General features: G+C 44.3%; 1 protein-coding gene across 1 annotated transcript; it reads right to left on the reverse strand.

Moving 5' to 3' along the window:
- Positions 1 to 3,575: 3,575 nt before the first annotated feature.
- LOC143815001 (uncharacterized) lies at positions 3,576 to 27,914 on the reverse strand. The gene is made up of 7 exons (XM_077293772.1): positions 27,818 to 27,914; positions 12,173 to 12,319; positions 11,913 to 12,065; positions 9,242 to 9,380; positions 9,050 to 9,156; positions 8,656 to 8,707; positions 3,576 to 5,509 (listed from the first exon to the last, which is right to left on the reverse strand). The coding sequence occupies exons 2-7, from the start codon at positions 12,278 to 12,280 to the stop codon at positions 4,803 to 4,805; spliced, it is 1,266 nt and encodes a 421-aa protein (XP_077149887.1). The 5' UTR covers positions 12,281 to 12,319; positions 27,818 to 27,914; the 3' UTR covers positions 3,576 to 4,802.
- Between the last annotated feature and the right edge of the window lie 66 nt (positions 27,915 to 27,980).

A 27,980-nucleotide genomic window follows, 5' to 3' on the forward strand; every position in this document is an offset into this window, starting at 1 on the left:
AAGTGGAAAATCAAATTACAGGCTGATCCAACTTCAGTGGAAATGCCTCATGACAAGGAAAAGATGCTCAGTATTGTGTGTGGCCTCCACATGCCTGTATGATCTCCCTACAACGCCTGGGCATGCTCCTGATGAGGCAGCAGATGGTCTCCTGAGGGAGACCCTCGCAGACCTGCACTAAAGCATCCGCCAACTCCTGGACAGTCTGTGGTGCAACGTGACGTTAGTGGAAGGAGCGAGACATGATGTCCCAGATGTGTTCAATCGGATTCAAGTCTGGGAAACGGGCGGGCCAGTCCATAGCTTCAATGCCTTCATCTTGCAGGAACTGCTGACACACTCCAGCCACATGAGGTCTGGCATTGTCCTGCATTAGGAGGAACCCAGGGCCAACCGCACCAGCATATGGTCTCACAAGGGGTCTGAGGATCTCATCTCGGTACCTAATGGCAGTCAGGCTACCTCTGGCGAGCACATGGAGGGTTGTGCAGCCCTCCAAAGAAATACCACCCCACACCATTACTGACCCACTGCCAAACCTGTCATGGTGAAGGATGTTTCAGGCAGCAGATTGCTCTCCACGGCGCCTCCATACTGTCACGTGCTCAGTGTGAAACTGCTTTCATCTGTGAAGAGCACATTGCACCAGTGGTGATTTTGCCAATTCTGGTGTTCTGTGGCAAATGCCAAGTGTCCAGCAGGGTGTTGGGCTGTGAGCACAGCCCCCATCTGTGGACGTCGGGCACTCAGACCATCCTCATTGAGTCAGTTTCTAACCATTTGTGCAGACACTTGCACATTTGTGGCCTGCTGGAGGTCATTTTGCAGGGCTCTGGCAGTGCTCCCCCTTGCACAAAGGCTGAGGTCGCGGTCCTGCTGCTGGGTTGTTGCCCTCCTACGGCCCCCTCCATGTCTCCTGCTGTACTGGCCTATCTCCTGGTAGTGCCTCCAGTCTCTGGACACTACGCTGACAGACACAGCAAACCTTCTTGCCACAGCTTGCATTGATGTGCCATCCTGGATGAGCTGCACTACCTGAGCCACTTGTGTGGGTTGTAGAGCCCGTCTCATGCTACCACGAGTGTGAAAGCACAACCAACATTCAAAAGTGACCAAAACATCAGCCAGAAAGCATTGGTACTGAGATGTGGTCTGAGGTCCCCACCTGCAGAACCACTCCTTTATTGAGGGGGTCTTGATAATTGCCAATAATTTCCATCTGTTGTCTATTCCATTTGCACAACAGCATGCGAAATTGATTGTCAATCAGTGTTGCTTCCTAAGTGGACAGTTTGATTTCACAGAAGTTTGATTTACTTGGAGTTAGATTCTGTTGTTTAAATGTTCTCTTTATTTTTTTGAGCAGTGTACATACTGCACAGTACCACTCCTCCTGTCCTGTATATATACACTGCACAGTACCACTCCTTCTGTCCTGTATATACACACTGCACAGTACTAATGATGAGCGAGTGTGCTCGTTACTTGAGTTTTCCGAGCATTCTTGGGTGTTCTCCGAGTATCTTGGGAGTGCTCATAGATTATGTTTGTGCATGATTTGCGATTTTAGATACCGTAACCTGAACACATGCAGGGTCTGCATATTTATTATGGAATTCCCCACATGTATTCAGGCTGTCTAGCAGCTGCAAATCATGCAGCTGCAGAGACACAAACATAATCTAAGAGCACGCCCAAGATACTCGGAGAACACCCAAGCATGCTCAGAAACCTCGAGTAACGAGCACACTCGCTCATCACTACACAGTACCACTTCTCGTGTCCTGTTGTCGGAAAGGCGACATTGGACTTTGGGAAGATCAATATTGGTTTATTATTTTCAGTATTCCTATGAGAAAATTAAACAATATATTGGAAAACCCATTTAAATCGATTATCCCAAGTATTTCCCTATCCCGAGAACTTTCCAATTGCTGGGACCCCCCATGATCCCGAGAGCCGGGTCTCTAAAGAGCCCTATGTAAAAGGAGCTTTGGTCGATCTTGCGCACTGCGGCGCCATTCACATGTGGCTCTTCAAATAACTCCTTTAAGAGGAATGTTGGGGGCATGACAAAGTATAGCAAAAATTCACTGATCGGGGGTGGGTAGTGTTATAGTGTGTGGGCCGATGGGGTTTGTGTGGCAGGGCTGCTCTTTTTTGTCCCAGTCTGACCCTGCTAGAATTGGTGTCTAACGGCGCCCTAAGCTTGCAGCTTAGCCATGGAGTCAGAATAAGGATTTTTATCTCTTCTTTATTGACCAAATGTTCTAGTTTTCTTTTATTTTTAAGTAAAAACATCTAATACATGATAAAAGGAAATACAAAATATACAGGTATTACAGATCTTGGAAACTTGTCAGTGACGCCACATAACGTACTGTACCTTACAGAGGACTTGCCATAAATATGGAATTCTCTTATGGGGAATCCTCTGTTTGCCTCCTGATTAACTCCTTCCCGATCCAGCAATTAGCCATTTTTAGCACTTTACTTTTTTTTTTCTCTTTTGTTCTTCCAAAAGCCATAACTTTTTTTTTTAATCTTTTTTCGTGTCCACATATCCAGTATGAGTGCTTGAAGTTTTTGCAGGACGAGTTGTATTTCTATACAAGGTAATGAATAATGGGATCCAAGCGGGGTGACATGGTGAAAAAAGAAAGATAAAAAAAATTTGTAATTGTTTTTTGGGTTTTGTTTATAAGGCATTCATTGTATGGTAAAAAAAAAATGACCTGAAGATATGATCTTTCAGGTCAGTTCGTTGATGGCAACACAAAGCTTCCAATGATTTTTATTATATAGCTGAAAAAAAAATTCTGCAGTTTACAAAAAAAAAAAAAATTCCTTTTTCCAAGGCATGTAAGATTTACGCTTCTTTATTGAGTGGCATCCTGGCGGGTTTATTGATACCAATTTTGGATACATACGACGTTATGTTAGCTTTTATTGTATTTTAGGGAGAACAAAAAACCCACAATACTAGTGTTTACAATATATTTTTACATTATTTTTCTGTAAGGGTTAATTTATTTCATAGATCAAAATTGTGTTTAAGGGGCGTTACATCATTTATTTTTTTTTAACCCCTGAACGACTAGGGGTATTTCAGTTTTTGAATTTCCGTTTTTTTGCTCCCCTTCTTCCCAGAGCCATAACTTTTTTTTTTTCGGTCATATGGCAATGTGATGGCTTGTTTTTTTGCAGGACGAGTTGCACTTTTGAACGACACCATTGGTTTTAGCATGTCGTGTACTGGAAAACGGGAAAGAAAATTCCAAGTGTGTTGAAATTGCAAAACAAGTGCAATTTCACAGTGTTTTTTTTTTTTAACCATGTTTACTAATTGATAAAACTAACCTGCCATTATGATTCTCCAGGTCATTACAAGTTCACAGACACCAAACATGTCTAGGTTCTTTTTTATTTAAGTGGTAAAAAAAATTCCCAAATTTGTTTAGAAAAAAAAATGGCGCCATTTTCCAAGACTTATAGCGTCTCCGTTTTTTGTGATTTTTTTTCTGCTGGGTGAGGGCTTTTTTTTTGTTTACTTTTTTGCATGCTTCAATAGTCTCCATGGGCTACACACCCCTGATCACCTGTGTGTAGCAGAAATGCTCATTTGCAATGAGCGCCGACCACTAAGTGGCACTCATTTGGCAATGACAACCATAGAGGTCTGCAGCAGACCTCTGGTTGTCATGCCCACCCATCTGTGACCCACGATCATATGACGGGGTCACTGATGGCCGGGATTAGTGACGCGCCTCCTGTGAGAGCAAGTTAAATGCCGCTGTCAGAGATTTACATTTAACTACTTAACAGCCGCGGGTGGATCGCGATTCCACCCGTGGCTGTTGCGGGCACATGTCAGCTGTATAGAGCAGCTGTCATGTGCCCGGAAAGATGCAGGCTAAATGCTGAAGCCTACACCAAACGGGGAGTCCGACAAAGTCATACCATTACGCCACATGTCGGAAAGGTGTCAAAGGGGAAAAAGTTGATTGATTTGAACTTTTTAATGTTTTATTTATCACCTTACTTTTTAGTCCCCTTGATCGTCTGATCGCTGTATATATTACAGTATATAGTGAAAATGGAGGTCTCCTATGAAGCCTGTGACTGACCTCTACAGGACTGTCAAGCCAGGAGCCTTAGCAACTCATCAGTAGCCCATGATTGAGTAGTGGTGCCGGTGGGAACTGGTGTGCATGCGAGCAACAAGCGCTCTGTTGTCAGAAATTGACGGCATCATCTAACTCCAAGCGTTGCGGTTTGAGTCAGATCCCGGCTGTGTAACCCACCTTTTTGTTTTCCTCTCCGTTCCAAAGTTATCCCACCCTACCCCTGGAAATAAAGATGCCAATTTTCCCTTCCGCCAACTGGGCATGGACCAATTTCGCTACATTATTATTATACACTGCACATGTGCAGTATATGATACAATATCAGGCAGTCCCATATGTGACGTAGCCTAATTTTAATAATAATTTGTACATTTGACCTTATCCTATGTTGCCTGGACTTTTTCACCAGTGCTCTTAGAACTGTCCATATATTTTTTTTTTTTTTAGAATTGCTACATATTGACTGACCAGAAGTTTGCCACCAAATCTGAATCAAAAACAACCTCACTACAAAATACACATCAAGCTATTATACTAGTAATGTTTCTACAGCTATAATATACTGTATTTTGAACCTCTCAGAAAAAACCTTTTACACAATTTTTTTCAGGTCCTACACTGGTGATCTTCACCTGCCACCGTTCCTACAAAACCACATTTGGTACTATATGAACATTAAATTGGTTTATCTTGCATTATGTGAGTCTTTCGATGTACAATAAGACCTGATTTCTGGCTAAAACTTTTCCCACATATTTTACACGAGTACGGCTTCTCCCCTGTGTGGACTCTCAGATGATCCACAAGACTCGATTTACGGTTAAAACATTTCTCGCATTCTGTACATGCAAACGGCTTCTCTCCCGTGTGAGTTGTCAGATGTTCCATGAGACTCGATTTGTGATTATAACACTTGCCGCATTCGGAACACGAGAATGGCCTCTCCCCTGTGTGAATTCTCTGATGGGCGATGAGATATCCTTTACTTTTAAAAGCTTTCCCACATTCCAGGCATGAAAATGGCTTTTCTCCAGTGTGCATTCTCTGATGTCCGACAAGCTGTGATTTCCTAAAAAAACATTTCCCGCATTCGGGGCACGCAACCGGCCTCTCTCCTGTGTGCTTTTTCCGATGCTCCACAAGACTTGATTTCTGCCTAAAACATTTCGAACATTCGGAGCATGCAAACGGCTTTTCTGTTCCATGAGTTTTCTCGTGCATGGTAAGATGAGATTTCTTTTTAAAATGTTTCCCGCATTCAGGGCATACAAAAATTTTAAGAATCCCTAATCCTTTTTTGCTAATCAGTGACCTATAATATTCTAATTCATAGAAGGGAGATAAGAAAAAATGTCCTTGGGTGCCTTTGATCCAGTCTTCATCTGAAAAAAAAAACAAATAGAGTTTTTGAGGGAAAAATATTGTGGTTTCTTTTTTTAAAAATATTTTCTAGGTAATAAACTCTTACCGTGAGCAACATATGAGAATACTGTCAGGTCCTGTCAGAATACAGTAAACGCAAATTTGCTCTGTCCCAAAACTACTAGTGCCACATATTTGAGATACAGTACTGTGCAGAAGTTTTAGGCAGTTGTGGAAAAATGCTGCAAAGTTAGAAGGTTTCAAACATAAAAGTGTTAATAGTTTATCTTTATTAATTACGGTAATACAATGACGTAATTAAGGCTATTTCACCTAGTCAGGGCAGAGAAGTACGTCTGCGCAGGAGCATGATGCCGGTGGAGACTGTGTGGATGACGTAGGTTCACGTCATCCACACAAAGCAAGAAGAAGGGAACCGGACCAAGACCAGTGACGCCCCTCGGGCCTGGACCGCCCCGCAAGTGAATATAATAAGTCTTTTTCTTGTCTTGCAGGTCGAGTTGGGGGAAGATATACAGCGTTATAGAATGGTCTATATCAGTCTTGAAAGATGGTGGCCATGTCTCATATCGGCCAAACCTGGGAAAGGTTCCCTTTAAGTGTGTAGACAAGTAAAGATTGCTTTGTTTTTTATGAATGTCCTTGTCTTGAAGTCTAATGAACCTAGCGAGGAGTGGAATGGGACCGTTCTGAAGGTGAAGACACCCACAGCAACGCTGCCAGCATACACACACATCCAGAACTCTAGTTTTTCTGTAACGTGCCAGTATGTTGAACACATGACGCGCCTACGGGCACCATTCCCGAACCCTGATTTCATATCATCCAGTCTGTCTGGGATCACATGAAAGGCGGAAGGATTTTCACAAGCGACAGAAGATTTGTTGTTAGTTGTCCAAGATGTTTGGAACAATCTCCTGGCCAAGTTCCTTCAAAAATGGTGTGCAAGTGAAAAGTGACTGAGAAGAGTTGATGGTTTAAACACATTAAATTTTGATGTGATTAATTTTAATTAGATTTCTCTTTTTTGTTTATTCACTTTGCTATTTGACCTATATAAACTATTAACAATTCTATTTTTGAAATCTTCTTACTTTGCAGCATTTTTTCATAAACCTGCCTAAAACTTTTTCATGGTAAAGGAGCTACTATATAAGTCAGACCTGACTCGTGGTCCACATCAAGTCCCTTGGTTGTTCCTGTCCAGCCTATGGACATGGAACGTCAAAGAGCTAGAGACGGTGGTGCACCGCTCATGAGCTGAGGGAGCCCGGTGCTAAATGGAATGATGATCCCCTGCCTGGCATATGGATTTCAACAATGGTGGAACAGGGAGCTGTGGGCTCACAGTGCCACCATTCAGACTGTGCACCTTAGCGTGGCAGGTGTAACAACGCCACTAGATTGTACCTTCTATGTGGAGCCTCAGCCAGAACACAGCAGAGATCGGAGAGTAATCAGTACTTGTGGAGGAGTCATACTGTACGTGGGGGCTTCTGCAGACCATCATAATATGTATGTGGTAGGGCTGAGGGTCATCGTACTGTGCAGGAGGTCTGTGAGGGCTATCACACTACATGGAGGACTCTGATGGCCATAATACTGTGAAGGGCATCATACTATGTTGGGGGCCTGTGTCCGGAAGATGGAGAACATCATACTGTGTAGGTGGCTGTTTGGCCATTAAACTGTGTTGGGATATCATAAGGTGTAGAGGACTGTGGGGTTGATCATACTGTGTGCAGAAGGGTTCTGGATACTACTGATGAAGAGCTGCAGCCAGTCTGACTATTGTGGTCCATACTTGGATGTGTGAAACCGGCCTAATACCGCTCCTTCAAATTTTTTCATTATCTTCAATACTTAACTCACTAGCTATGTCTCTGTAAATCCTTTGTCTTGTCACATACAGTTTGTATTCTACTTAAACTACCTTTATAAAATTACGTAATAGTCTCTTAACTACAAAAAGTGAATCTTGCCATGCTTCTTTTGGAGAATCTCATGGCTTTATTTGCTTTGGCAGAAGCTGTCTGACATTGATTGCTAATGTTAAACAGGAGGTCCGAAATACAACTTAATTTTCATCCTAAACCTTTATTTAATGCGATAATCAAATCTATTTTCTAATATACTTTGATTAAAAATTCCCTCACCTTCCCTAACTACAATATCAAACTGCATTTCTTATTTTTTAGCACTTCCTTTTTAATGACTCGAAAATCCCACTGGGATACTAAAACAAAGCGTTATCAGGGGGAAGTCAGTGCCGCAGGTATTGTCCCCTCCCTGAAACAAAGCATCATCAGTGACGCTCGTTTTATGGGCTGGATTACTCCCTGCTCTGTCACTGTGTGATATGCAAAATGACAGTGCACTCTCTCGCCAGTTCACATCAGTAGTAACTTTTCAGCAACTGAGCGTACTGTCAGTGTGTGTTGTAAAAATAGCTGGTGTGCAGAGACACAAGCGCCACCCCCACAAGTGATGTCACATGCAGGGTCTCTGAAAACCAGGTATTTATTTTACAACACACGCTGACAGTGGGTTCTGTTACCAACTTGTTGCTACTGATCTGAGCCGACGGAAGAGCGCACTGTCATTGTACACATCGCACAGAGACAGAGCAGAGACTAGCCCAGCCCCTAAAACAAGCTTCACTGATGATTCATGATAACAATTTGTTTGAGTATCTCAGCATGCACTGGGATTCTCAAACGAAGCGCAATCAAAAAGAGAGTTGCACAAAAAAGCAGTTAGAGAGTGTAGTTAGGGAAGGACAGAGAGAATTTTTAATTAAAGTATATTAGAAAATAGATTAAATTAAGGCATTAAATACAGAGACATTTAGGATGAAAATTAAGTTGTAGTTCTGTTCAACTGTTTAAGATTATTGTTATCCACATTTTATTAATTTAAATGCCTATTTTTTCTATACTTAAGAGTCCAGTGGGCGGTCCTGTTCAGCAAATTACCTAGATAAATGTCAATCACTGACTAAGATCATCCACTACTGGACTGAAAAGGCAGGGATTTACAGGTATAAAATGTTTTATTCATTGTTGTCCTGCGGAAGGTCCAATGTCTTCCAATCCTCAGCTTTATCACAAAAAGCATCAACATTAGATTTTTAAAAGGCTCTTACCTTTCAAAGCGATGAGCTTCTCAAGTCCACTCGTCGCTTCCCCATAACTTTTCTGCAAGGATCACACAAAAAAGAAATGAGAAAAAAAAAATGAGGAGCATGCCACTCATCAGACACTCCCGATTCATTAGCAGATGTGTGTCTTATAAAATATATCAGGAGCTTCTGACTCCAACATGGCCTCTCGACAAGGAAATCGTCGGTCTTGATGAATCGGGGGCCCACAGTCTCTTCGCAAAACTAAATAAACTTCATTGCTTTTCTCACAATAGTTTTTGATGTTCCTCTTAACTAACGTTTTACAAAACTTAATTCATGAGTCAATGGCTCTTTTCAGACGCGACAGTATTACGTTAACCTCAGAAGCAGCTGATTGACATTGTTCTCAACTTACCTGATCATCCACTTGGACAATTTGTATGTTTTCTGGAAAATCATTTGAAAATATAGGATAGGGACAGATCTCTGTGGGATCCTTCATAGCTGATCCATCTATAGGTTCTAAAACACAAACCCCCCAGAGTGATTGAATACATCAGTTATATAGGATGATCAGATGATTGATTATGATAAGTGATCTACAAACCTGTTCTCTCTTCTTTAATCAGGGATATGAGGGACTGCTGGTCATTCATGACATCCTTATACAGATCCTTGTGTCCTTCCACATACTCCCACTCCTCCATGGAGAAATATACCGTGACATCTTCACACCTTAAAGGAACCTAACACACACAATGATACCGTCATCCTCTGTCATAATACAACCCCAAGTCCCCAAAAGTCGGAATGCTGAGTAAATTGTAAAGAAAACAAGAATGCAATGGTTTGGAAATCCCTTACAGCCAGATCATTTGAACGTTGGCCATTTTTCCAATTTATCTGAAAAAAATTAGATAATTTAGAAATTGTTGACAGTAAAAAAAAACCTTCTCAAAGAAGTTAGGCCAGGACCATGCCCACCATTGCTCAGCATCCCCTCTTGTTTTTACAAAAGTCTGTAAACTTTTGAGTAGTGAGGAGACAATTTCTGGGTGAAAGGTCCACACTGCATCACTCAAACTCCCCCTCTGTAAAGTCATGCTGTTGTGATGGATGTAGTATCTACCACCAGAAGCATCAGAAATGCAGGCTTCAGAACTGTGCACTGATAACAAGCTGGATGGTCCCTCTCGTCGATAACAAGCTGGATGGTTCCTCTCGTCGATAACAAGCTGGATTTGTCCCTCTCCTCGATAACAAGCTGGATGGTCCCTCTGCTCGATAACAAGCTGGATTTGTCCCTCTCCTCGATAACAAGCTGGATTTGTCCCTTTCCTCGATAACAAGCTGGATGGTCCCTCTCCTCGATAACAAGCTGGATGGTCCCTTTCCTCCTGAGTCCACAGAACACGGCGTTTGTAGTTTCCATTAAGAATTTCACGCTTTGATTCATCCAATCACAGAACAATTTTAGATTTTTTCTCAGTCCATTATAAATTAACTTTAGCCCTGAGAAGATGGCAGCGTTTCTGGATTGTGTGGATATACGGCTTCTTTTTTGCATGATAGAGCTTTAACTTGCATTTGCGGATTGCCCGATGAACTGTGTTCAAAAACAATGATTTGGGAAGTATTTCTGACATCATACAGTGACTTGAACTACCAAATTATGCCTGTTTTTATTGCAGTACAGCCTGAGGGCTCCAATATTGACAGTTGGTTTTGTCCCTTGTGCACATGGATTTCTGCAGAATCTCTGAATCCATGATTATATTATGTGCTGTAGATAGTGAGATATTTAAAGTGTTTACAATTTTACGTTGAGGAACTAGTAACATGGGAAGAAAAGGTTCACCAGCATTATCAAAAAGCAAAAATCCCACTCAGGGAAGCACCCCTTTAAAAGGTAAAAGCAGTGATCCTTAATTCTGGATGGGTTGGGAACTATCAGTGGGCTCAGTGATACAAAGCAGAACCATAGATCTCAGGTCTCACAAGGCCTTTAGAAAGCATTTTCATGCGTGATTCAGCTGTAGGTTGTTCTGGGATACTATTCGTCTGTAAATGCTATTCGTGAATAAATTAAACACAATTAATATCTGGTGAGTGCAGTGGATTCCATTCTCTGAAATTGGATTATGTTAAACTTTTTTCTAAAATTGTTTTACAATTTTTAGATGCAGTCGTTCACAGATTGGTGACACCTGACCATATTTGCTTAAAAGACTCTGCCTCTCCAACAAGCACCTTTTATAGACAGTCGTGACTTACAGCAATTTCATTTTCTGATAAGGAAAGAGGTCTCAAAAACATAGGTTAACATGTGCAAATCCCTTTTAAACCATATATATTTTATTACATACACTTGAAATAGACTTCCGTCCAGTATATAACAAACAAAAAACAACACACTACAGAATAAACAAATACTGATGTTATACCAGGATATTACTAACTCGCCTTATTAGTACATCTGATACTGAGTCTCTACCTAAATCTGAATTCTACCTTGCAGGGGCATTATTCCACTTTGGTGCCAACCTTTGCTGCTAGGTACAGGTCAGATTTTGAGGCACCAAATAGGGTAATGTAGTATATTTTTTTATCTAATCAATTCTAATTCACACACTGTAGAGACTATCTGAATCCATTTGGGATTGTGTTTACTATTTTTGTATTCTATATACCTTAATTAGAGCATACCAGGAATTCCGGGGACAGCCCCTGAGGAGCGAGGGCGCCATTGTCAAATGTTTTAGAGTGTCAACCTCAGCTGATCGGTAAGACGGCGTATGAGGTGTCTTAATAGGGTGAGTTAGTAATTTCCTGGTGTAACATCAGTATTTGCTTATAGTGTGCTGTTTTTTTGTGTTATACGCTGGACGGGAGTCCATTTTAAGTGTATTTAATAAAATATATAAGGTTTTATAGGGGATTGCACATGTTAGTCATGTGACTTAAAAGAAAAATCGCTGGAGGGTAAATTTTTCTTTTTGTTGTCACTTACTTTTCCAGTCAGTTTTTAATCCAGTCCCATCTTTTTTGGAGATGTGCTGTTGCCATCAATTCCTAAATGAGTATATTTTTTATCAAATGAAGTGGAAAAATGTCCAACGTCAACCTTCTGCTTTGTGTCCTATGTTCAGTCGTGGATAAAATATGGCTATAAGAAATTTCCAAATCAATGCATTCTTGTTTACTTTACATTTTACACAGCATCCCATTTTTTTGGAATTAGGGTTGTGTGATGTCCCAGCGTTCCCGGCAGCCCTCACCTCTCTAGTCAGCAGCTCGTTGATCTTGTTGTTAAGTTCTAGAATCTTCTGCTCATGTATCAGAGATGGAAGCGGCGTCTCGGTGACGTCGATCTCAGTCTGGTTCCCTCCTTCTGACATGTTGGGAGACGACTTTTTCACTACTGTGTAGTCCTGTGTATGGCGAGATGCTGATCACTACATACATTCTAATAAATCCTCCACCTTTCACGTCATTGACCTCTGTTATTATTAATAGTGATGCCACGTGGATCTCTCACCTCTCCAGTTATCAAGTAGATTATCTCTAGGGTGAGGTCTAATATATCTGCCGCCGTGTGGTTTCTGTTCTTGTCCATCATTGGCGAGTCGTTGGTGGAAAAATGCATGGTCTTTCAAATAAAACTTAAGCTGTGCGTGTCCCGTACCTAAAAAAAAAAAACTGCTGAAAAACACGGAGGACTGAAAGTAAAATCAGATTTGAAAGAACATTTTCCATGAATGTTAGTGACACCACCCTAATAGTGAAGTGCAGCACCCCAGGTGACCAGATGCGGCAGTGATGTTGCTTTTCCTTCGGGGAGGGTAATGTCATGCTCCGAGGCAATGAAGTTCTCTTCACCAGGTAAGGCACACACATGCAACATATTCTGAATTCAGGCCAGGAGGGGGAGCTCAGGACTCTGGTTCAGGGGAGCTTCCCTGAGCTATATATATCCTGACCTGGAGGAGGAGCTAGGGAGTTGCTCAGAGACACTAAAGTGGAAGGACGTATGGAGCAGACGTGAGAGGCCTGGCAGCCACGAGGGAGCTGCAGCCTCCGAAAGGACAGATAACCTGAAAGGGTTGGATGTGGAGTAGCCGGAAGGGAAGGAGCAAAGGAGAGGAACAGGGTTCAGAGGGGAACTGTGACTGGGCACCCTCAGAGCCATAGCACAGAAGCCGGGTACCGGGAGCCCGAGGCCTTAGTGGAACTGTACGACACTTGGCAGAACCGGAGGGCATAGGATCAAACTGACATTGCCATTGCCACACCACACCTGAGACGCAGCAGCACCTGAGGAGCCCGGGGCATGATAGAGTCCCTGTAAAAAGGCTCAAGCTGCCCGTCATGCAGTTGGAGCGCCCCCACAGCCGCAGGGCCACAGCGTACTCCGTACCGGGTCTCTCTCTCTCTGCTGGCTCTGTCGATATCACGGTGGCTGGACCCCGGCCCGTGACCCTGCTAAGGGGCGTCCAGTAAAGAAATAACAGTTCGGTATGTGGTGCAAGGCGCAATCAATAACGAGGACACAGGGATGCAGTCTCTTTACCTCTTTACTGAAGGCTTCAGGATCCTCAATCCAGAGCACTGCTAACCGAGCTCGCTGAGACCGGCCGGTCCAATGGCACATCCAGAGTTCCCTTTGCAGGTAGAAATCGGTGCCTACCAACTAGTGCCTGTATGTTGCAGTCTTCCCCTGCTGAGCACCACGGGAAAGTCCCCACAACTGTTGTGTCTGTTTCTGATGTTCCCTCACAACTGATCCTGATGTTCTTCTTCGTCCCCCAGATGATTTGGCTAGGACACACCCGTATGACGAGTAGGCCTGGAGTTCTTCCGGGACCCTAGAGTCGCCCCTCTCCCACAGTTGCCCCCCATGTCTTCATAGGTGATATGTGTGAGACAGCCAACCTGTAATCAACTGTCCTGCCTCTGTTTGAAGTAATACTTGGAGTCAATTACTTCCTCGGCGTTCTGGCCACCGGCTACGCGCCTCAGTAGGAAGTTGCTCGATCTTTCAGCACTACTCCTACTGGCTTATCTACTTGTTGCTTTGATCTCGTTTCTCACTCTTCTCAATGCACCTCGCTTCTTGTCCTTTCTTGGGTACCGCCGCAAGGAAGTGCAGGCGCGGTCCCGTAACGTTCTCTCTTGTTCGCTAGGTCCCTGCCAGGATCCCACCTCTGGCAGATACCCCCCTGAGTCTCACCCGCAACACCCTCTGCCACAGGATGTTGCCTGTTCAATCCCCAGTCAGCTTCTCCCTAACTTTCTATCCAACTCTCAGTTTTACCAGATTGTGAGGAGTGGCCTAATGCATAGTGCCCTTTGCTCCCCCTGGAGGCCAGACTATGAAATGTATTGGTGTCTGTGATACCTGGTCAGGTGAACTCCTTCAGTGCCATCAGACGTACCATAGCCCCCCTTAGCGGCAGAGCATCAATACTGCAACGACCAGGACTCTGGGTCGCTGCACAGGTACCTGTCTTAGGACAGGGGGAAGAGAGGACTCTGCAGGAAGCTTCAGGCAGCAGGGACTTCACATACAGCAAGCGCTAGATGGAAAGGCTCTACTGGGACAAGGGAACCCTCCATTGCCTCTGAGTCGGCCGGACCACCATCACCCGTGCCTAGTACCCTGGACTGTGGCCTGCCAACTGCAGTAAACCAGGTAAAGACTTACAACTTGTCTCCTCCATTTATTCATCAGCACATACCATCATCTTGGCCACACACCATAGGACCTCTGGGGACCCCGCTTCACCTGTGGGAAGTGTAACACCTGTGCTGCCACAACATCCCCCAGGGGACCCCTTCAACGCAGCGTCAGTCCCATTACTGACCAAACACCACAGGTGGCGTCACGACAGACTCAAACATTTTCCCCTTTAAAGACCGTTCCTCTTTAACATTGAGCCCCAGGGCCACGGACCGAGTTGCAGCCACCGTGACATCCCCCCTTGCAGACCGGACCCAGTACCGAGTACCCCACTGCCCTGGCTGGGTGACTCAGAAGGATAAAAGATTACTCACAACATGAGTATGGAGGTGTCTTTTATACACTGAATAGCCACTTTATTAGTGACACCCATCTAGTAGCGTGTTGGCCCTCCTTTGGCTTTCAGAATCAGAGCAATTCATCATATCATAGATTCCATTAGGTGTTAAATTCACACAGCAGGAATATTACAGTTTCCCGCATTAAATAGAACAACTAACAAGGCCTGAACAGTTTGATCTAAATCATCGGGGAGATGCCCTATAGCCTAGGTAGATAAACCGAAGATCGAGATATACTGGTTCATCTCTGATGGGTGCTGAGAAGATTATAATGGAAAGTTAGTAGATTTCAATTGTCTGGTTTGTCCAATTTTCAGCTAATGAAATCATGATATATAGAAGTCGTTAGCGACACTGCAATACAGTGAATTTAGAGATACTCAACATCTCATATGAGTCTTAACCAAAATAACGTTCCATCTCTCCATAGAAAGTAAGTACAGGTCCTTCTCAAAAAATTAGCATATAGTGTTAAATTTCATTATTTACCATAATGTAATGATTACAATTAAACTTTCATATATTATAGATTCATTATCCACCAACTGAAATTTGTCAGGTCTTTTATTGTTTTAATACTGATGATTTTGGCCTACAACTCCTGATAACCCAAAAAACCTGTCTCAATAAATTAGCATATCAAGAAAAGGTTCTCTAAACGACCTATTACCCTAATCTTCTGAATCAACTAATTAACTCTAAACACATGCAAAAGACACCTGAGGCTTTTAAAAACTCCCTGCCTGGTTCATTACTCAAAACCCCCATCATGGGTAAGACTAGCGACCTGACAGATGTCAAGAAGGCCATCATTGACACCCTCAAGCAAGAGGGTAAGACCCAGAAAGAAATTTCTCAACAAATAGGCTGTTCCCAGAGTGCTGTATCAAGGCACCTCAATGGTAAGTCTGTTGGAAGGAAACAATGTGGCAGAAAACGCTGTACAACGAGAAGAGGTGACCGGACCCTGAGGAAGATTGTGGAGAAGGACCGATTCCAGACCTTGGGGAACCTGAGGAAGCAGTGGACTGAGTCTGGTGTGGAAACATCCAGAGCCACCGTGCACAGGCGTGTGCAGGAAATGGGCTACAGGTGCCGCATTCCCCAGGTAAAGCCACTTTTGAACCATAAACAGCGGCAGAAGCGCCTGACCTGGGCTACAGAGAAGCCGCACTGGACTGTTGCTAAGTGGTCCCAAGTACTTTTTTCTGATGAAAGCAAATTTTGCATGTCATTCGGAAATCAAGGTGCCAGAGTCTGGAGGAAGACTGGGGAGAAGGAAATGCCAAAATGCCTGAAGTCCAGTGTCAAGTACCCACAGTCAGTGATGGTGTGGGGTGCCATGTCAGCTGCTGGTGTTGGTCCACTGTGTTTCATCAAGGGCAGGGTCAAATGCTTTATGGAGATGAAGATTTCATTTTTCAGCACGACCTGGCACCTGCTCACAGTGCCAAAACCACTGGTAAATGGTTTACTGACCATGGTATTACTGTGCTCAATTGGCCTGCCAACTCTCCTGACCTGAACCCCATAGAGAATCTGTGGGATATTGTGAAGAGAAAGTTGAGAGACGCAAGACCCAACACTCTGGATGAGCTTAAGGCCGCTATTGAAGCATCCTGGGCCTCCATAACATCTCAGCAGTGTCACAGGCTGATTGCCTCCATGCCACGCCGCATTGAAGCAGTCATTTCTGCCAAAGGATTCCCGACCAAGTATTGAGTGCATAACTGAACATTATTATTTGATGGTTTTTTTGTTTGTTATTAAAAAACACTTTTATTTGATTGGACGGTTGAAATATGCTAATTTATTGAGACAGGTTTTTTGGGTTATCAGGAGTTGTAGGCCAAAATCATCAGTATTAAAACAATAAAAGACCTGACAAATTTCAGTTGGTGGATAATGAATCTATAATATATGAAAGTTTAATTGTAATCATTACATTATGGTAAATAATGAAATTTAACACTATATGCTAATTTTTTGAGAAGGACCTGTAGTTGTCTCCAATACTGAAGTGTCCACCAGGAGGCCCCTTTCCACCATTTACCTCCTGTCTATGAAATTCTAAATTAGAAGACAATTTCTACAGATTCCATATTTTACAAGACCGCGGCGCCAGTGGCGTAACTACAAAGTTATGGGCCCCGGTGCGAACTTCCAAATGGGGCCCCCCCCACCCCGGCACCCCACCACCACCACCATGGCACCACCCCCCCACCTTCCCCTAGATACGCCTCGGACTGTTGCAGGAATCTCCTGCACTGCAACATGGTGTTGGGTGCCAGCACAGCCCGCACAGTGGTATATCCAGCACAGCCCGCACAGTGGTATATCCAGCACAGCCCGCACAGGGATATATACAGCAGGGTCCGCACAGTGGTATATCCAGCACAGCCCGCACAGGGATATATACAGCACAGCCCGCACAGTGGTATATCCAGCACAGCCCGCACAGGGATATATACAGCACAGCCCGCACAGTGGTATATCCAGCACAGCCCGCACAGGGATATATACAGCACAGCCCGCACAGGGGTATATACAGCACAGCCCGCACAGGGGTATATACAGCACAGCCCGCACAGGGGTATATACAGCACAGCCCGCACAGGGGTATATACAGCACAGCCCGCACAGGAGTATATACAGCACAGCCCGCACAGGGGTATATACAGCACAGCCCGCACAGGAGTATATACAGCACAGCCCGCACAGGGGTATATACAGCACAGCCCGCACAGGGGTATATACAGCACAGCCCGCACAGGGGTATATACAGCACAGCCCGCACAGGGGTATATACAGCACAGCCCGCACAGGGGTATATACAGCACAGCCCGCACAGTGGTATAGACAGCACAGCCCGCACAGGGGTATATACAGCACAGCCCGCACAGGGGTATATACAGCAGAGCCCGCACAGGGATATATACAGCACAGCCTGTTATGGACCTGGTGGTTAGGAGCACCCGGAATGACCTGATGGTTAAGCTGAAGAACAGGACAAGCTCTGGGAAGTGGGAGCTCTGCTGACCGCAAACCCTAATCCTATCACATACACTAGAAATAGCCGTGGAGCGTACCTAACTCTGCCTAGGCGCCTCTTCACAGCCTAAGAGCTAACTACCCCTAAAGATAGGAAATAAAGCCTTACATTGCCTCAGAGAAATTCCCCAAAGGCAAAGGCAGCCCCCCACAAATATTGACTGTGAGTTAAGATGGAAGTCACAAACACAGACAGGAATGAAACAGGTTTCAGCAAAGGAGGCCAGACTTCACTAAACAGACAGAGGATAGAAAAGGTATCTTTGCGGTCAGCACAAAAATCTAAAAAATACCACGCAGAGTGTGCAAAAAGACCCCCCACCGACTCACGGTGCGGAGGTGCCACTCTGCATCCCAGAGCTTCCAGCTAGCAAGGCAATATCATGATAGCAAGCTGGACAAGAAAACAATGAACAACAAATTAACTAGCAGGGACTTAGCTTCTGCTGGAGTAGACAGGTCATCAGAAAGATCCAGGAGAGATCTGAACCAGTACTAAGACATTGACAGCTGGCATGAAGTAACGATCTGAGTGGAGTTAAATAGAGAAGCCAGCCTAGCCATAAACGAGGGCAGCTGAGGAAGGAGTCTCAGAACCAGCAGCTCCACTCACAGCCACCAGAGGGAGTCCACGGACAGAACTCGCCGAAGTACCATTCATGACCACAGGAGGGAGTTCGAGAACGGAATTCACAACAACAGCCCGCACAGGGGTATATACAGCACAGCCCGCACAGGGGTATATACAGCACAGCCCGCACAGGGATATATACAGCACAGCCCGCACAGGGATATATACAGCACAGCCCGCACAGGGATATATACAGCACAGCCCGCACAGGGGTATATAGAGCACAGCCCGCACAGTGGTATATACAGCAGAGCCCGCACAGTGGTATACACAGCACAGCCCGCACAGGGATATATACAGCACAGCCCGCACAGTGGTATATCCAGCACAGCCTGCACAGGGATATATACAGCACAGCCCGCACAGTGGTATATAGAGCACAGCCCGCATCTCATCTCCCCCCCCCCCCGATAATGGCCTCACAGTCCAGTTAAAAAGAAAAGCAGCAGGTGCGCGATGATATGACGTCATCGCGCACCCGCAGTATACTGTCAGAGGCAGAGCGGGGAATGATGGGAGAGGGAGCGTCAGGTGACGCTCTCTCCTCCATAATTGCATTGAACTGTACCGGTGTCATAGACGCCGGTATAGTTAAATGCGGCGGCGGCACTGGCGGGGGGAGGGGGAGGAACAGTGCAGCGGCCCACTACTGGCACCGGCTCTTCTGGCATTTGCCAGAAGTGCCCGATGGCCAGTACGGCCCTGCTCTGACCTGCCGGCCCCGGGCCCCTGACCTGCGGGGCCCGGTCGCAATGGCGACCGCTGCAACCGCGGTAGTTACGCCCCTGCGCAGCGCCCATCATCCATACATTGTAAATGCAGGGTACAGACATACTGCCAGTGTCAGACTGGGGTGCCAAGGGCCCACCAGTAACCAACTCCAGGGCCCCAGTTCTCAACTTTTTGCAAATGTAACATTATCCTCTATCACAAATTTATATTACAATGAACGGGGTAGATTGTTAAATGAATAAGATGCCGTCTTTGTCTGTATACAGTGACTCAAGTATATTGTGCCAAGTACTGCTCATATAAGAGGGTGGAGGCCTACTCTTGCACATTGACCCACCAGAGGATTCTCCTGTTCTCTGGTGGGCCAGTCCAAGCCTGCATACTGCTCACAATCCTGTTTAGCACCTGTGAGGCTATGTGCCCACGTTCAAGATTTTTTCACTTTTTTTAGCGTTTTTGCGGCGGTTTACCACAGCAAAAATGCTTAAAAAACACATTAAGCATCCCATTATTAGAATGCATTCCGAAGCATGCTCATTAATTTTGCAGAAAATCTGCGGATTTTATTGTATTGGGATGCTCTGGAAAAAAACAAAAAATCTGAGCAAAAAATGCGATTAAAAACGCGAAAAAACGCGTGCGGATTTCCTGCAAAAGGAGTCCGGTTTTATTCAGGAAAATTCTGCGAACAATCCTGACCGTGGGCACATAGCCTAAAAGATACTAGAGATTCTCAAGGAACTCTTTGTATAAGAATCACTGTAAACACCATTTTATATACCGAAGTCAGGTCAACCAAGACATGCAACCATACACACGGCTCTCCATTTTAGCTTTGCTTTCAAATATTTTTATTGATTTATATTATTACAAGGAAAGTAAGAACGTGGAAACAGGAGAAAAAATTACTCTCCATTTTAAAGGGAATCTGTCAGCAAGACTTTTACTAAGAAACCAAAGGAAGCGCAGGATAGGGTAACGTAAAACATCTTCAACTATGACTATTTCATCAGACTTCAGTGCTTCGTCGTAATGAAATTTATCTTTTACTCATAAAATAAAAACACATACTCACCTCCGGTGCAGACACCATTCCAGCGGTGTCGGTACTCTTTCTCTCAGGACTCAACAACGTGTGGTTGTTACGTCACATGACCCCTGCACCCAATCAGAGCTGGCATCACTGTCCACGCCTTCGGACATATAAGCAATCAATAGAGAGGGAGCGCTGCAGCTGTCCGCACATGTGCATTCAATTACTAGTGTTGAGCAAATGTGCTTGGATAAGGTATTATTCGAGCATGCTCGTGTGCTAGCCGAATGTCTTCGGTGTGCTCGAACAATAAGTTCAAGTCCCCGCGGCTGCATGTCTTGTGGCTGTTAGACAGCCCCAACACATGCATTGATTTCCTAACAAATTCGGTTAGCACAAGAGCATGCTCGGATAACACCTCATCACTATTAATTACTTTTATATCTGAAGGCGAGGACTATGAAGCCCACACTGATTGGACACAGGGCTCACGTGATGTAACAGCCTTACGTGAGCCCCGTGAGAGCGAGTGTCAACACCGCTGGAAAGGCACAAGCATAAGTGGTTACTATAAGCCTTTTTATTTTAACAGGGCCAAATATGGGGAATAAAAGGGGTTGTCCAAATAGTGGACAACTCCTTTAAATAGCAGGTTTCTGTGTCTAACTGCAGGAAACTGGGGCTGCACTCTGCCTGATGCCGTTAACCACTTAGATGCAGCTGTCATCTGCTGCTGTTGAATAGTGTAGTTGGGGTGTGCTCACACATGACAGCTTCCATTGACTCTCCGCATGAAATCCATATGAAATGTTTACTATATTAGTACGTTTTTCCTAGTATTAAAGAGGAATGCAATCTCCTAAAAAATTCCTTAACCCCTTCCCATCGCGGCCCTTTTTCGGTTTTGCGTTTTCGTTTTTCGCTCCCCTCCTTCCCAGAGCCATAACTTTTTTATTTTTCCGTCAATATGGTCGTGTGAGGGCTTATTTTTTGCGGGAGAAGTTGTACTTTTGAACGACACCATTGGTTTTACCATGTCTTGTACTAGAAAACGGGAAAAAAATTCCAAGTGCGGTAAAATTGCAAAAAAAGTGCAGTCCCACACTTGTTTTTTGTTTGGCTTTTTTGCTAGGTTCACTAAATGCTAAAACTGACCTGCCATTATGATTCTCCAGGTCATTACGAGTTCATATACACCAAATATGTCTAGGTTATTTTTTATCTAAGTGGTGAAAAAAAATTAAAAACTTTGCTAAAAAAAAAAATCACGCCATTTTCCAATACTCGTAGCGTCTCCATTTTTCGTGATCTGGGGTAGGGTGAGGGCTTATTTTTTGCGTGCCGAGCTGACGTTTTTAATGATACCATTTTTGTACAGATACGTTCTTTTGATCGCCCGTTATTTCATTTTAATGCAATGTCGCGGCGACCAAATAAACGTAATTCTGGCGTTTCAAATTTTTTTCTCACTGCACTGTTTAGCGATCAGGTTAATCCTTTTTTTTATTGATAGATCGGGCGATTCTGAACGCGGCGATACCAAATATGTGTAGATTTGATTTTTTTTTTTAATTGTTTTATTTTAGATGGAGCGAAAGGGGGGTGATTTAAACGTTTATATTTTTTTAATTTTTTTCATATTTTTTAAAACTTTTTTTTAAACTTTTGCCATGCTTCAATAGTCTCCATGGGAGGCTAGAAGCTGGCACAACTGGATCGGCTCAACTACATGGGAGCGATCATTAGATCACTCCTATGTAGTGTTGAGTGATACCTTCCGATACTTGAAAGTATCGGTATCGGATAGTATCGGCCGATACTCGAAAAATATCGGATATCGCCGATACCGATACCAATATAAGTCAATGGGACTCAAGTATCGGAAGGTATCCCTTGATGGTTCCCAGGGTCTGAAGGAGAGGAAACTCTCCTTCAGGCCCTGGGATCCATATTCATGTAAAAAATAAAGAATTAAAATAAATATGGATATACTCACCCTCTGACGTGCCCTGGTTCTAACCGCTGTTAGGCCGGTTTCACACATCAGTGATTCCGGTACGTGTGATGTCAGTTTCCTCACGTACAGGAGCCACTGACACACGTACTCCCATAAAAATCAATTTTTTGCGGACCGTGTCTCCGTGTTACAAACACGGAGACATGTCAGTGTTCGTGGGGGCGCACGGATTACACGGACCCAATAGAGTCAATGGGTCCGTGTAAAACACGGACCGCACACGGACGTTCTCTGTTTGCAGTCCGTGTGCGTGCAGGGGACAGCGCTACAGTAAGCGCTGTCCCCCCCACTGGTGCTGAATCCGCGATTCATATGTTCCCTGCAGCAGCGTTTGCTGCAGAGAAGATATGAATAATAGTGTTTAAAATAAAGATCTATGTGTCCGCCGCCCCCCCACCCCCTGTGCGCCCCCCGCGGTTAACAGCGGTTAGAACAAGGGCGCGTCAGAGGGTGAGTATATCCATATTTATTATTTTAATTCTTTATTTTTTACATTAATATGGATCCCGATACCAATTCCCGATACCACAAAAGTATCGGAACTCGTTATCGGAATTCCGATACTGCAAGTATCGGCCTATACCCGATACTTGCGGTATCGGAATGCTCAACACTACTCCTATGTAGCTGAATTGCAGGCTTGCTATGAGCGCAGACCACAGGGTGGCGCTCACAGCAAGCCGACATCAGTAACCATATAGGTCTCAAGGCCATCAATGGTTGCTATCCTGATGCATCGCTGACCCCCGATCATGTGACGCACATTTCCGGCCGCACGGCCGGAAGCGGTAGTGAAATGCCGCTGTCAGCATTTGACAGCGGCATTTAACTGGTAAATAGCGGCTGGTGGATCGCGATTCTACCTGCCGCTATTGCGCGCACATGTCAGCTGTTCAAAACAGCTGACATGTCGCGACTTTGATGTGGGCTCACCTCCGGAGCCCACATCAAAGGGGGAGACACGATATGCGCCGTACTAGTACGGGGCATGTCGTGAAGGGGTTAAAAGAACTGTTTAGGGGTCAACAGTGCACACACATAATGCAGTAATGCCTGGTAAGGTTCGTGAAAGGCGGGGGTATGCGCTCACCTGGTGGTGTTGTGTGTAGGCACAACCCCTGTAGGAACGTGTAAGTGCTGCTGCTGGCTGGAGAACAAATACATCGTACATATGAATAATAGTAGAGGAGGATGATATCACGTTGAACAGGCTGCACTGCAGGAAATGAGAAGCCTATTGTGTTCTTTATTATCCATATAATGTATCGCAGGTCTTCTTTAGAGATGGTGTGACTTGTGTCTATGGATTTAGATTCCTCTGGTGTTGAAGAGGTTAACAACCCTTTCTATGCTTGTCAGAAACTTGCAGCTCCATTTGAGCTGCTTCTGATTTGGTCATTACCTCTTCCTATAAAAACTGGTCAGACCTTCTTGTCCCAGACAAAGATTCATCTTCCTGTGCTGTGTGCTAAAGCTAGGTGGTTAGAGTAGAGTTCTTGAAGAAGTGTTCTGTAGTTTGCTGTATTGCATGTCTATCTCATTGACCCTGTTCCCATTTAGTTTATCCCTCCCTGTCTCTATCCTCATCCCTATTGTTGGTTAGTGCTTTTGTATGATAGAGCTTTTTTGTTATCCCTTTTGTCTTTGTGTAATTTTTACTTTACATTTTTGTCCCATGCCCATTGGGATGGGTAGGGAACAGATCAGGGTCTAACATTATCATAGTAAGGTCGGACACTCGGCCCCTCTACCTTCAAGAGTACTCCTGGGACAGGGATAGTTAGGGTCACAGTTCCAGGGACAGTTTGAGGCCCTCCTTCTTTACTGAAGACCATCACAGCGTGACACCATTTTGAGAACAAAAGGCTTCTCACCACAGCTCAGCCCATACAATCTGATATTGTCCTTCTCTACTGCTAAAAAAATTCCTTAAACATGTTGCTAGTGAGACAAACTCAAGAATGAAAAAATGTAAAAATAAGCAAAATAAAAATCTCTCACCGCAATGTGTAAATAAAGCTGTGACTTGTGGTGTATATTCTACCAAATTCCCAGAGATTGTCTCAAAAGCAATAGTAAGAGCTCCTCAGCCTGACTTTAACCTCCCAATGGCAGCTACAGAAATTTATTCATTCAGATGGTAATGTCACTCCCTCAGCTAACAGTGCAGTGTGGGGGGGAAATAACACACACAAAAAAGTACATCTAGAAAGTTATCCCACCGGCCTGCACTTCATGACTGCCCCACTCAGCTCTTTCTTTGCCTGATAAGTTGCAATTTTAAATGGCATGAATCTGAGGTCCATCTATTATTTGTTTGTTTGTTTGTTTTTTTAATGTATTTTTGAGGGGGATAGAATGTTCTAAAAATAATGAAATTTTGCAATATTTGGTGTTTTCTGTTTTGGCTTTACTGTACAGTAAGCTTTATTCCATGGGTCAATATTATCATGTCAAAAACAAATTTATAAAGCTTTAGGCTATGTGCACACGTCAGGATTTTATGCGGAAATTTCCTGAGCAAAACCGGACATTTTCCGCATAAAATCCGCATGCGTTTTACTCGCGCTTTTGTCGCTGTTTATTGTGCAGATTTTTTGTGTTTTTTTCCAGAGCTTCACAATTCAATAAACATAGTGGGAAATCGGCAAAAATCCGCAAAATTAATGAACATGCTGCGTATTTTCCCGCATGCTTTTTTTGCGGAAAAATCCACAACATGTGCACAAAAATTGCCGAGGCCGATCTCCAACACTCTGCTTGCTTATAAGAAATGAAGATACCCAAAGGTTGAAAACTGCCCCCCCCCCCTCCCAAATAAAAAATAAAGGCTCTTAAATGCTGTGTCCATGTTCCTCAACATTTCCAAGATCGCTACTTGCTCTTTGTGAATTAAAAAGATCCAGGGGCCCAGAAAACACATTATGTTCACACAGTTGCAAGGTCTGATGCAGTTTATCCGGGCTCTGTCTCACGATAAGCTGTGAAGCTACACGGAAGAATATATATATATATACACTCACTGGCCACTTTATTAGGTACACCATGCTAGTAACGGGTTGGACCCCTTTTGCCTTCAGAACTGCCTCAATTCTTCGTGGCATAGATTCAACAAGGTGCTGGAAGCATTCCTCAGAGATTTTGGTCCATATTGACATGATGGCATCACACAGTTGCCGCAGATTTGTCGGCTGCACATCCCTGATGCGAATCTCCCGTTCCACCACATCCCAAAGATTTCATGTTGTTTACGCCAAATTCTGACCCTACCATCCGAATGTCGCAGCAGAAATCGAGACTCATCAGACCAAGCAACGTTTTTCCAATCTTCTACTGTCCAATTTCGATGAGCTTGTGCAAATTGTAGCCTCAGTTTCCTGTTCTTAGCTGAAAGGAGTGGTACCCGGTGTGGTCTTCTGCTGCTGTAGCCCATCTGCCTCAAAGTTCGACGCACTGTGCGTTCAGAGATGCTCTTAGGCCTACCTTGGTTGTAACGGGTGGCGATTTGAGTCACTGTTGCCTTTCTATCAGCTCGAACCAGTCTGCCCATTCTCCTCTGACCTCTGGCATCAACAAGGCATTTCCGCCCACAGAACTGCCGCTCACTGGATTTTTTTTCTTTTTCGGACCATTCTCTGTAAACCCTAGAGATGGTTGTGCGTGAAAATCCCAGTAGATCAGCAGTTTCTGAAATACTCAGACCAGCCCTTCTGGCACCAACAACCATGCCACGTTCAAAGGCACTCAAATCACCTTTCTTCCCCATACTGATGCTCGGTTTGAACTGCAGGAGATTGTCTTGACCATGTCTACATGCCTAAATGCACTGAGTTGCCGCCATGTGATTGGCTGATTAGAAATTAAGTGTTAACAAGAAGTTGGACAGGTGTACCTAATAAAGTGGCCAGTGAGTGTATATATATATATATATATATAATAGACTTTAAGAAATAAGGTGTTGTTCAAGTAGTGGACCACCCCTTAAATTACATATTGTTGAATCAATTCAACATTAATCGAGTTTGTCCCAAATTTCACACACCAAAATTATGATATTTTAGTGATTACTTTTGCTGGATTCACCAATTTGCCTGATTGTAAAGGATGGGAAGGGGCATAAATAAAATAAATTGTACTCCCCCCTCTCATCGACCATCATTACCTTCAGTTAGGTTTTCTTTTCCAGCATTTATGCCACTGCCGGCACTAACTAGGCTACGTAACATCGTGTGAAGCATTGTCTAGACCTCTCTTGGTCATGATGTGCGTCTACCTACGACGTCACGAGGCCTAACCAGCACCAAAGATGAAGAGATGAGCAGACTGGAGGGAACGGTAAGTGCCGGCCCGGGAAAACACGCGAATTACGTTTTTTCCCTAAGTTTATAATCATCTGATAATACGTACGAGAAAAAGGGACCAATTATCTTCATCGGACTTTGATCAGAGTTTGGTCTGAGTGTAATCAGTTTTTCTCGTGCTCTGATGTCACGTATGATCAAAATAATTGGTCCATTTTTCTCGGAGTGTGGTCCTAGCGTCATCAATTCTTCTCATAAGTGAAGAAACAAGCAAAACAGTCTGGTTTCTGTCAGACTGTGAAAATTGGATGGCACTAGAGTGCGGTCCGATTTTTTTTTTCCCACAGAGCCGGAGACATGCCTAGTTGATTTTTATCCGACACTCAGATTAAAATAAGACAGGTCTTCACAATTTTTAAAAGACCGCTCGGTCCGTGAAAAATCATGTGAACGGCTCCATAGATTTCCATAGGTACAAGTGCCCTCCGTGAAAATCCATGTATATATAGCACTTGTACACGAAAATCGGACTCGGTTCACATTGAATAAATTTGGGGCCAATTCGTTTTCCTGGATGAATTTAAGAGAATCTGCTGAAGTTGAATTTGGGCAGATTCGCTCATCTTTACTAACAATAGGTGTAAAAATAAAATATTGGAAATTGCCCCGCAGAGCAGAGGTGTGCTTCTGTGAATGATCCTGTGTGCACATCGGCTATTATTATTATTATTTATATAGCACCATTAATTCCATGTTGCTGTACATGAGAAGGGGTTACATACAGAGTTATAGATATCATTTACAGTAAACAATGACAGACTGATACAGAGGGGAGAGGACATCGTCCCTATTCACCATATTGGACTCAAGTCGTCCAGAGAGAAATCACCTCAGTCATATCTTACACTGCTGAGGTAAAATGAAAGCTGCTCTCTCATTGGTTGCTTTGTTAAGCTGAAGGCTGAGCTCTCATTGGTTGCTTTGTTAAGCTGAAGGCTGAGTTCTGATTGGTCGCTATGGGCAACAAAGACAGTTTTACTATAAGTCGGTTCTGATAAATGAGGCCTGAGTGGAGAGTCCGGTACAAACCGCACGAGGGAACGCGGGGCTGTGACTGTGGCCCGGCCTGTGCTCTCCCACAGCACCACTGGCAGCAGCATCACCTCCCCCCTTCCCTCCCTCCATTACAGCAGCAGCTGCATTGTGCTCCTTCCCCCTCCGGCTGCAGCATTCAGTCCCTTCCCCACAGAGAGCAGCACGTTCCCCCTTCCCTCTCAGACCGGTGGGGGCACATGTGACGGTGGGAGCCGAGCTAAGCCCTCGGCCTCCATTCTTACCTGCCTTGTGGTCACTTGTGGCTTTCAGAGTCCTCCTTTCAGGACCTTGCGGATTGTGGTCATGTGACAGTGATGTCACGGCAGGTCCTTTAGCCCAGTCCTAACCCTATTACAAAGCTGGCATAGTCAATGCACTATCCATGTTGCCATGGAAACCCACCAA

The sequence above is a fragment of the Ranitomeya variabilis genome, chromosome 3 (genome assembly GCF_051348905.1).
Source record: "Ranitomeya variabilis isolate aRanVar5 chromosome 3, aRanVar5.hap1, whole genome shotgun sequence".
NCBI lineage: Eukaryota > Metazoa > Chordata > Amphibia > Anura > Dendrobatidae > Ranitomeya > Ranitomeya variabilis.